The sequence below is a fragment of the Pleuronectes platessa genome, chromosome 11 (assembly GCF_947347685.1).
Source record: "Pleuronectes platessa chromosome 11, fPlePla1.1, whole genome shotgun sequence".
Taxonomy (NCBI): Eukaryota; Metazoa; Chordata; class Actinopteri; order Pleuronectiformes; family Pleuronectidae; genus Pleuronectes; species Pleuronectes platessa.
The window spans coordinates 17,216,985-17,228,937 of NC_070636.1; the positions used below are offsets into that span (position 1 = coordinate 17,216,985).

Sequence of the window (11,953 nt, forward strand, 5' to 3'; positions counted from 1 at the left end):
CAAGTCAACTCTTCCGTAAAAACCAAAGGCCTGTCTCTGTGTCTTAAGCGGAGTCCTCAAGATAAAATAATTCTCCTAAAAACAAGGGCATTCCTGTGGATCAAACTGAAACCTCTTGCAGCATGTGCGTATTAAGTAGGCTGTCTTGAATTCCCTCTGCTAATAATAATCCACAGCAATGGAGCAAGTGTCCTGTTTATGAAAGTGATGCATATTTAATCATAGTTGCAGCATGAGAAAGACAAATGCTGTGAGACATTTTTGGAGCTAAACACTCAGGATTGTTCAGTTTAGGTAAGAGATTTCCTGCCTTCCAGCTACAACTGTACTTTGCCACGACCATTAGATGATGGATATCTCATGAAAGGTCTATGGGATTTACCTTGTGTAAGAAAAGAGTCGAATTTTTCCTTTCAAAATAATTAGAATTGGAATGTAAGCCTCTTACTGGGTGATATTGAGAATCATCGCTCTTAGGACATGGCTGTGTTTGGATTTCAATTTGAAATATTGAAGTGTGTATATATATATATATATATATATATATATACATACATATACAGTAGTGGCACTACTTTCCTTTGTTTCATGAACATTATGAAATGAAATCATGTTTTGGAGGCAAAAAAAAGGTCAATTTTATCAGATCCTAAAGGTGTTCTAATAATTTTGGCCACCACTGTATATATATATACAGTGCCTTGCATAAGTATTCACCCCCTTTGGACTTTTCTACATTTTGTCATGGTATAACCACAGATTAAAATTTATTTCATCGTGAGTTTGTGTAATGGACCAACACAAAATAGTGCATCATTTGGAAGTGGGGGGAAATATTACATGGATTTCACAATTATTTACAAATAAAAATCTGAAAAGTGTTGAGTGCATATGTATTCACCCCCTTTACTGTGAAACCCCTAACAAAGATCTGGTGCGACCAATTGCATTCACAAGTCACATTTGCAAGTCACATAATTAGTAAATAGGGTCCACCTGTCTGCAATTTAATCTCAGTATAAATACCCCTGTTCTGTGACGGATTCAGAGTTTGTTGGAGATCATTACTGAACAAACAGCATCATGAAGACCAAGGAGCTCACCAAACAGGTCAGGGATAAAGTTGTGGAGAAATATGAAGCAGGGTTAGGTTATAAAAAAATATCCAGAGCTTTGAACATCTCTCTGAGCACCATAAAATCCATCATAAGAAAATGGAAAGAATATGGCACAACCGCAAACCTACCAAGAGGAGGCCGTCCACCCAAACTGAAGAGTCGGACAAGGAGAAAATTGGAACTCTGGAGGAGTTGCAGAGATCCACAGCTGAGGTGGGAGAATCTGTCCACAGGACAACTATTAGTCGTCTACTCCACAAATCTGGCCTTTATGGAAGAGTGGCAAGAAGAAAGCCATTGTTGAAAGGGATCCATAACAAATCCCGTTTGGAGTTTGCCAGAAGCCATGTGGGAGACACAGCAAACATGTGGAAGAAGGTGCTCTGGTCAGATGAGACCAAAATTGAACTTTTTGGCCTCAATGCAAAATGCTATGTGTGGCGAAAACCCAACACTGCCCATCACCCTGAGCACACCATCCCAACAGTGAAACATGGTGGTGGTAGCATCATGCTGTGGGGATGCTTCTCTTCAGCAGGTACAGGGAAACTGGTCAGAATAGAGGGAAAGATGGATGGAGCCAAATACAGGGAAATCCTTGAAGAAAATCTGATGCAGTCTGCAAAAGACTTGAGACTGGGGCGGAGGTTCATCTTCCAGCAGGACAATGACCCTAAACATACAGCCAGAGCTACAAAGGAATGGTTTGGATTAAAGAATGTTAATGTCTTAAAATGGCCCAGTCAAAGCCCAGACCTCAATCCAATAGAGAATCTATGGCAAGACTTGAAGATTGCGGTTCACAGACGGTCTCCATCCAATCTGACTGAGCTTCATCTTTTTTGCCAAGAAGAATGGACAAACCTTTCCATCTCTAGATGTGCAAAGCTGGTAGAGACATACCCCAAAAGACTTGCAGCTGTAATTGCAGCGAAAGGGGGTTCTACCAAGTATTGACACAGGGGGCTGAATACTTATGCACCCAACAGATGTCAACTTTTTTGTTCTCATTATTGTTTGTGTCACAATAACATTTATTTTGCACCTCCAAAGTACTATGCATGTTTTGTTGATCAAACGGGAAAAAGTTTATTTAAGTCTATTTGAATTCCAGTTAGTAACAGTACATAATGGGAAAAAGTCCAAGGGGGGTGAATACTTATGCAAGGCACTGTATATATAATACAAGTGGCGTGAGAGGATGCTGGGATATCTAGGAAACAAGCTCTAAATATCAACTGGAGAGTCTAAACAGAAAAGTGTTATACAAAGCTTCATGTAACTCAGCTTTCTATTGGGATCTGATCCGAATCTTAGGGGTTATAACAGACCTGTTGAAGTATTTCCTCTTTTTTTCACCCTCAGGCACATCAGTCATCGCCTTTTAAAAGTGGAGTTAATTTACTTCCATGCATGATGATGATGTAACAGCAGGGACAGATGAGGATACACAGCAAATCTTGCCATTAGATAACAGAAGAGGAGAGAAAAACAGCAGTGTTAATGAGTAATGACAATTAAAAAGCATTTCATCGTGGAATCCCGTAAATATCGTCCTCGCCACCGCTGGGTCTGCTGCAAGCACACAGTGTTTAGACAGAGCTAGAGATTGATCCTCCTCACCCTCCCCTCCAACCGGTTATCCACGAAGCATCAACTACAGCCAAGCATGCACACTATTACAAACTTGGCCACACATCCTTATCCACCATTCCCGGCCTCTTTATTATAAATCCTTAACTTGGAGATGGAAATGTTTTCCGTCCGACAAGGTTTAGGTCTTTTGATGGTTTTTGTTTGACAAAATGTAGCGCCATCAGTCTTTGGGAACTCAGTGACGTAATGGGGATATTTATCCTGCCAGACTGTTTTCTGAAAGACATTATGCTGCTATTCCCGTCCTGGTAAAATAACATCGGCATTGCGAACGTGGTTGCAGCAGAGATGACTGATGGGTAACCCTCCAGGCTTCCCGGTCCCAAAACTGACTGGTTGCAGAGTCAACACTGGAACAGTCCCAACTGTACAGGCCAAGTTTACAGAGCACAGACCCAGTATCTGTTTTTGAAAGATGACAGGAGTATTATGTGCATGTCTGTCACGTAACTGCAGAAAACTGAAAATTCTAAGAAGATTAATTTCTTGTTAGTAAAAGCAAGTGTTTCTATTAAGAAATTAGTTTTGTTCTCAGTGGTCAAGGCACATGTTCAGCTGCAGTGGAGCACTCCTGCATCATGAGGCGACTTCATGTGTTTTTCAAGACAACATCACGATGTGGAAAGTTGAAGGATTATTCAAAGTTATGTCGAAGGTCTTATTTTCATAAGCACACTCAAGGTCATTGCTGCGTTAGGGAAACATTGAAATACTGTAACATAAAGTCGGACTGTTTATAGATATAGTAAACAGGATGAGCCCGATTATCTCAACCGCTTTACTTAAAGGAAAGAGTGAAAGTGATAACAGAAGAAAAGCTGATATACAGTTTGATAAGATAAGAGAAAGTACATTTTATATTGCAGATATAAAAAATATAAATTTGTAGTTGTCAAAGGGACCGTAAGGTACAAATTGCAGATGATTGTGCAGTGCAGAAACGAAAGCATTAATGGTTAGGTAATCGTTAATTAAAAAAATTCCCCCTCAGAATGGCTCACAGTGACTATTAATTAAAGCAGTATGTTCATTGGAAATCCTCCTTGTTCTGTTTGTATATTTTCTTCAGTAAATTGGCCACAATCCCAATCTCCGCAGTTAGATAATTTTTATGTAAAATCTGGGTTATTTTCTCAATTAAATAAATTGTTTACTCTTTTTTTTTTTTTTTTTTTACATTTTTGTAAAATGCTAATTATAATTTCTCACAGCCTAAAAATCCAAGATACACAAAAGCTAATCAAGTTGTTATCCTACATTTGTAAGAATGAACCTTTGAAGCCATATGTAAAATAGTGTATGTATAGTACTATGCTAGTGATATTATAACCAATAGGAATAGTTCATAGTTATCTTTCAGTGATGCATCTTTTATATCTGATGCCTCTTTTTGCAGATCGTCCTGGTACATACCTGGTTTTCAACTATTGTGTGTATATTCACTGTATCTGTGTGTTGTGGGAGCTGCAGAAGTCTGTGGGGCCCCGTGCACACCCAGAGTTCAGCACTCAGCACTGTAGTTAATGTAGGCAAATGAGATTCTCCTGACCTCAGCACTAGTGGGAGCAGAGAGCGCCGTCACTGCTGAGGCCCACAGGACACAAAGGCCGGCATGTTTCTATTGTGTTTTTGTCATTAGTAATTTGCCAGCTCTCGGTTTGGCCCCCACACTGATTTCCTGTGGTGATATCTCCTACCAGCTCCCTTATCACCCCGCTTACTATTGTAGAGGGGAAATTACAGAAGGCACCACATTGATAAAGATGTGTCCTGAGCCCTGATATGGTGAGCTATGAGGGAGCTGCAGGATGTTTGTTGTTTTTCAATCTTATCGGAACAGAGCGACCTGCCGTGACAGGAAGTGACGTAAAAACACAACAGAGTCAAACATGATGTGGGGGAGATAGGTGTGTGTGGGGGGGCGGGAGCTGCCTGTTCGTCCTGATTTTATTTGTGTTTAATTAAGGTTTGACGCAGTTCACTCTGTGCAGTTGTACCTGTTTTGTCTGTCATGTATCTGACTAATGCCCTCGCCGGTTTGACTTGTCCTCATGACAATGTGTATTCCTGTATTTCAGCATTTTTGTGTGTGTGTGTGTTCTTTGGGAGGAGCAGACAGGCCCGGCAGCTTTCCTCTTCGTTTATTTGAGCACGTCATTTTCTCCTCAGAGCCTCAGATGTGTTTGTTGTCTAAACCTTTCACAGGGATGGCGTGCGTGCGTGCGTGCGTGCGTGCGTGCGTGCGTGCGTGCGTGCGTGCGTGTGTGCGTGTGTGCGCGCGCGCGCCAGTCCCATCTGCTCTTCGTGTCAAACCGGTCTTCAGTATTTGAGCTCAGACTACAATAGGATATCTAAGTAGCCTGGACGGAGAGAGATTCAGGTGCTGCTTTTTAAGGAGGGGCTAAAAAAAAAAAACCTGTATAATGCTTTAGCACTATTATCTGTAAGGCACTATGTATTAACATCAAGTCACTATTCACCCTTACTGTTTATAGTAGATCATGAACTACGAAGGGATTTAATGGTGAAAAACCAGGGAATGACAATGGGTCTTATTACACATGATAGACATTGTTGTGCTCATAGCTGGTTGTAGATAATGAACATTGATGTAAATTGTTAGTTGATCAGCTGAAGATTGATAGATTGAACCAAACATGCAAATTGAAGATGTCACGTTTGTTTGTTTTTTTACCTCCGCTTAAGAGGTTATCTTTTCCACTGTGCTTGTTTTTGTGTTAGTCTGCGGCGTTACACAACAACTACCATGTAACCTGGTGGAAGGATGCAATACGAGTAGGGACAGAACCTATTCAGCTTTTATGTCTATTTGTACAAGGGGCGGATGCAGGATGTTTTTTACTCTTTATTCATCATTGCAACATTTTGTGAAATTTCATTAATTTCCAAAAGAGTATTGAATTAATGTCGATGGGAGCTGATATCTATGAGTGAATGAACTTTGGTGCAGCTTGATTGCATTTAAGGAGACTGTTGGGTGGAGGTAATGCTCTACTCACTGCCATACTCATTTTCATTTTGTATACTAGACAGTAAAATAAGTGCAGCCCTAGTGTAATGGGTGCCACACTTAAACAAGACTCCTTCTACTTAACTTTCTTTCTGGAGCTTTATTCTCCATCTCTTAACTTATCAATCCTCCTTTTGTTCTCTACTTCCCTTTTTATTAGATAAGAGGATTTGCTCTCCTCCATTCATGGTCCTGAACTCTAAGTGCAGCCCAGATGTGCTGGAGCAGATCAGGAGACAAGGACTCACATTCCCCTTCAGTGAGTATCACTACCTCATATAGATACTGAGGAGTCCTTACAGACTGCTAGGAGTCGTATTGTGAGGTTAAATACTAATAATACCGATAATTATTGATATACCGCCTTTGACAAAAGGCCTTATCTGGAGATGTTTTTACCCTGTGGTCATTCCATTACTGTTTTACAGCGAGTTTAACTTGTTAAGTCTCTCTTTGTCTCTCCTCGCCCTCATTCCCTCCTCAGTTTGCAAAACACGGGTGGCTCATGGCACCAACTCCCACGAGGTAAGAGGCCACAGGGCGTACAGGTCATTCACACCCTCTACAGTTTGCTTTGTGTAAGCAGTAACACTCCTGTCCTGTCACAGGATCGTCATTTAGCCTCAGTTCAAACAACACACATCAGATAAAAGTGCTGAAATCAATACGCTTGTCAGGCTGAACAAACACCCTTCATTCCTCCATATTCACAGTATTGAATTAAGTTAGATTTTAACCAGTCTTGTGTGTCAGAGCGCTGGTTCATTTAAATATTTCATTCACTGTGTGTCTTCCTGTGCACAGATGGCCATTATCTTCAGTGAAGAGGACCTGAAGGACGTGAAGCCTCCATGTGTGATCCAGAGCTTCATCAACCACAACGCGGTGCTCTACAAGGTGTTTGTGGTGGGCGACTCCTACACCGTGGTGGAGAGACCTTCGCTGAAGAACTTCCCTGCTGGTCCAGCAGGTGAGGAGACAGGACACAGAGTGGCAGAGGAAGAGACGGGTAGGGAAGTCCAAGGACCGGCAGCAGGCCAGACTGCACAAGTTGCAGAGCCTCGTCAAATTACCCAATAAAAGATCTAATAAAACGGCTTTATAGTCCCTGATTGGACCTGTTCACCCTTTTTAAGGGGTGCAGAAGAGTGCAATTGATGTTTGCCCTCTTGGTTCGTGCTGTAGAAGATAAACATGAGGCGCAGCGTTTTTCTCCATGCACGTCATGAGCCTTCCCAACGACGTGACTTTGAGTACAGGGTTGTCCCGTGACACCGATTCCTCTAGTATCTTGCGTGATAAAAGCAGAGGCCCTCATGCAAACTAGTTTCATCATCGGTGCAGTCGTCTACTTTGTGTACAGTTGCTGTCATTGTGGAATGCTGAGTGGCACGGTGGAAAAGCTCGGCCCTCGTCAAACACATAAAGCAACGTGCCTCACATGTGCCCAGGGTTCAGATCGCTGTGCTCTGCTGCCTGGAGCTGTACAGTCTGTCTCGTGTGTGGAGAGGGGAGTGAAGGAGTGGGGTGTGGCAAAGAGAGACGCAGCGGCTCTTGGTTGGAAAGAACCTGAAGATAAAGGTGTGAGAGAGTTGACTGTAGTCTGCTCGTACATTCTGGGAATGACAGACTCCATCTGCCTCACCCCTCATTACCACAACCCTCTGCACAACCCATTTATTTGGACAGCGATGGGATTTACTAGTTCCCTCCGCTCCCCCACCCCTCATCCGTCCCCATAAGGGTCTCTAATGTTAATCATTACAATGATAACAAAGAAAAAAAGGGCCCATAAATTAAGCAATCCATCCCGTCCCATTTATCACTGCTTCAAAGACCCCCCCCACCCTTCTGACGCCACCGGCCTTCATGCTGTTTTGTTCTCGGGTGATAGAATTATGACTGAAAGGTTTAAAGGTCTAGAGACTTCTCCCAGGGCTGCTTCAAGTTTCAGTTTCTTTACACTGTGTCACAATCAGTAAATAAAGATGTTGATTCAGGTCTGATTGCCTTGTAACCTACTGAGCTTTGCTGCCACCTAGTGCCTCAGATGGGAAACATGGTGCGCGTGTGAAGCTGCTGTTTATTTCTGCTTAACCTTTCCCCCCCTCTCTTTCCTCTTCAGACAGGAAAGCCATTTTCTTCAACAGCCACAACGTTTCCAAGCCGGAATCGTCCTCAGACTTGAACTCAGTACGTTTCAAATATCCCCGACTGGAACCCAACGTGATCTCTTTGTTAGCGATATACTTAAACATTGTGTCCTGTTCTCAGAGAGAGAACGTCGAGGGGGTTTCTCAGCCGCCCAGCGATGACGTCATCAGAGAGCTGTCCAGGTCCTTGCGGGAGGCGCTGGGCGTGTCCCTCTTCGGCATCGACGTCATCATCAACAACCAGACCGGCCAACACGCCGTCATCGACATCAATGCATTCCCTGGTAGGTGCAGCCTCTCTTCCACCGAGCCGGTGTGTATTCGGTGAAGTCAACTTGCTCACGTTATCTGCACATTAAGCTCCAGTTCTGACGGAGACGTCTTCCTGTGGTGACCCGCTTCTCACAGTGTCTGAAGTGGCAGTGATGTCAGTTTTTTTTTTTTTTGTGCAGCCAGTTGTGTTGAAATAAATCCATCTCCTTTGTGATCCTGACCCAGTTACTCCGCTCGAAACATGCCCCGGGTTTGTGTTAACATCAAAGGCTGTGAATAAAGATGGAGGAGTCTCTCCACGACAGATATGAAGCAAAAATATCCCAGATACAAACGCTGCCATTTCCCCCTGATGATTATTTGGAATCAAATCTGTACAGTTGTAATTTAGGGGATGGAGTGATGAGGTCCTCTGATTCAAGATGGCGGATACGCAACCTATTTCTGTTTGTCCGGGTTTGGATACAATTTTTTAAATGATATTCCGGTTCGGGTCAAGTTCAGTCACATTGGCTGAGCTATTCAAAATTCAGTTCTTACACTGCATGTACCTGTAATCAGGGAAAACATGGGGCTCGAGTCAGGATTCGACTCAGTTAGTTTTCCCTCTGGCTTGTTGGGACTTGAATAGAAAATGAAAGCCTGAGCCAGACACACACAATCTGCCGGTCACAAGTCTCAGCTGTAAGTCATGAGCTTTCACCCTATTTGAAAGCATCAAATGAGAAATTCAAACCAAACTTATTGGGGAAGTGGGTTAATGAGCACTTCAACTAACGAGATCCACCTAAAGCGACAGAAACCATCTCTGAGAAATGTAACACGTACTTTTGAGTTTTGGCCATGTTCCCTGCTCAACATGTAGGAGGCAGGATTTATGACCCATGTGTTTGTGATATCATATGTGTTTCCAGGTTATGAGGGCGTCCCAGAGTTTTTCACTCACCTCCTGAACCACATCAGCAGCGTGCTCCAGAGCCACAACCCTGACTTCGCCCCCGCCAGCGAGCAGCCCAAAGGCCTGCCGGGGAGCACCACGGTACCCAGCGCCGTCCCCCCCGCCCAGGGCTGCTGCAGCCTGCTGGGTAAAGACGCCGGCGGCAGCCCCTGGATCGTGGAGGGCGACGGGGGCCTGAAGGGCCCGCGTCAGAGACTGGGCTGCAACTCGGGGATGTCCCCCAACTTCCAGCAGCACTGTGTCTCCACGATAGCTACCAAGGCTTCCTCTCAGTGACTGATCCCCCGCCCCCCCGCTCCGTTTGACCCCTGAACAAAAAAACAAAACGGATGACAATGGTGACAATAATAATGAATAATAATCATAATAATTATGATGTTAATGATGATAATATATCTAATCAAACAAATCTTTTCCTATATAGCTATTGAAAACGATGGTGATTGGCTGTAAACCTTTTTTCTCTCTGCCTTTTTGTATTTTGCGTTTTGTCTAATGAGACTTAACAGTACTGTAATGTGAACTTTTGGGAACTTTTTTCGCCTAATCGCTGACTTTACGTTTCTCTCTTGTGTGAGTTCTCTGTAACGAAAGGGTCCAGATGAGGTAGCTAATGGGAAAATGGCCGATTCAGGATGTGCCACTAAATGTGCAATGTATGACCCCTCGTATCTCACGTGCGCACACAGGTACGCTAACACTGCGACAGACCGTGCCAGTGATGTGTGTGTGTGTGTTTTGTATTCTGGTCAATACCACTGACTCGTCTGCAGTGAGGGTGAGGAGAGGTGACGGGGCATTTGAACACTACAGATCCCGGGCTGCTGCTATGTGACAGTGGCCAAGCGTGGTCAGGGGACACGAGGAGGGTGTAAATGAATGACATGGCAGTTTGGGGTTTTGTTAGACATTAACAAACAGGTAAGCTGTCAACTTTTCATAGTGCCATCACATTGAATTCTAAGTGTTCACGCACACTTTCAGAAAAACACAATTTTCAAAGGTTAGAAAAGACAAAAAGCTGAATCTCCATCGCCGCCCGACCAAGTTTTGTTGTCTTCTTTTTTTTAACAATTGTCGCTGCGTTTCTGGCTCATTGAGTTTTACTGTACGTCAGGTCGCACGCTAGTCGCTCCTGTGCCGAAAGACGAGGATCACATTCCTTTTTTGTTGTGTTTTTGTGGATGTTTTCAGAGAATTCCGTGATTTCTTCCAAATTCCAGAGGGACCTTGTGAGATGTCTCTCATCGCTTCCTGGTTTTGTCGTCTCCTTAACTAGACTGTCAGAGTGTCGTCAGTGCTTTAACCTGTAAAGTGAGTAAAAGCTACTCACCTGAGGCTCACTGACCTATCAACAGACCTGCTGTCGAATCAATTACTCCAGTAAAGTTAAAATGTGTTGAAATCAGGTCTTATCATTCTCAAGAGGAGTTTCTTCAGCTGTGTTGTCTCCGTTTTAATCCCACTCTAACCGCACTTATTACAAAATGCAGTCCTCCCTCAGCTCATCTGGTTCATTCGCCTCGAGCGTTCCACTCCGACGTGTCTTCTGGTCCAGCTGCTGTACGCGTGTCGCATATTAAAAATCATTAGGAGGGAGAAGTGGTGGGAGGAGGTCCAGCTCTTGTCCCCAGTGTTCACTGTGAGATTGTTTTACTTCAATTTTGTTAATATCTTTGTCCTTACATCTACTAAGAGCAACTTTATTTTATTGAGATTTTATGGGGGGAAAAATGTTTTATATAAATTAAATGAAATCATGTGATGTTTTTGAACAAACGGTGGCCATTTACTAGGATAGTAAAACGCTGGATGTGGTTGTCGTGAAGGGACGGAGGAGCTTGTGGTTGCCGGGGCCGTGTCCCTCTAGCATCTAGTGGGAATAACCGTCAACCCTTCAGTGCTGATGCAGATTACTGTGCCCCCCCCCCCCGAGCCTGCTTCTTCTTCTCTTGTCCCAGAGAGCTCGTCCTCGCTGATTTTATTCCCGCTCACATCGGTATCCGAGAGAAATGTCGTAAATAAGAAGTGTCACTGCAGCCGTCTCACCAGCTCCTCTCTGGGACAAAAGAATACCGGTGGTATCCTGGGGATCGTTTAGGCATCGTCTCGTGAGACAACCCGCTGAGTATCTGGTTTGAATCCCCCTCCCACAGTGTGAGTGTGGATGTTGAGGTATTGTAACAGGTTCAGGGGTAAGTTTCGCATCCCCATCATCTAGGTGTGTCCTCACCTACAACTAAGGGGCGAAGTTCTGGATGCATTCCTGCTCAGATCGTTAAAAGGCTGATTCTGTGTACATCACTATACTCTGTCCTATCTTGTGTTCCTGAATGTGATTCTAACTGGGAAATAAATCGTAGTAATGGTTAATCCGAACCTTGATTATTTCCACAACACGGACGTGTCATCTTTCTCCCGATTTCCACCTGAATGTTTACTTCTTGGGTGTCTTGTACAGTACGTGTATATATGCCTAGGCTTACATCCGTACAGTATGTTGTTTTGTATCAGTTGTGTAATTGAGAGGAATCCACAATTTTGTGACCTTTTTTTAATTAAATGGCCAAAACAACAGGGCAAAATAAACATATGAAACCTCACCTGGCTGTTTCCTTCAGCTCTGCTCTTAGTAACTCGTCAGGAAATGTTGTGTCTAGTATTATTTCTGAGTGAACCACATTTCAGTGATGTTTTCCATTTAACTTCAGTTGCTTTGGTTCTTAGTTATAAATTGTAGAAATTCTATATTACTGAAACCGTA

At 43.5% G+C, this 11,953-nt stretch overlaps 1 protein-coding gene across 1 annotated transcript in view; it reads left to right on the plus strand.

Moving 5' to 3' along the window:
* Nucleotides 1-11,792, plus strand: part of itpk1b (inositol-tetrakisphosphate 1-kinase b) — a 31,151-nt gene extending 19,359 nt beyond the window's left edge. Inside the window, exons 6-11 of the mRNA XM_053434137.1 lie at nt 5,966-6,064; nt 6,290-6,330; nt 6,610-6,775; nt 7,931-7,998; nt 8,080-8,242; nt 9,146-11,792. Of these exons, the coding sequence (XP_053290112.1) occupies nt 5,966-6,064; nt 6,290-6,330; nt 6,610-6,775; nt 7,931-7,998; nt 8,080-8,242; nt 9,146-9,465 (857 nt within the window). The 3' untranslated portion in view covers nt 9,466-11,792. The remainder of the gene's footprint in view (nt 1-5,965; nt 6,065-6,289; nt 6,331-6,609; nt 6,776-7,930; nt 7,999-8,079; nt 8,243-9,145) is intronic.
* Nucleotides 11,793-11,953: the final 161 nt, after the last annotated feature.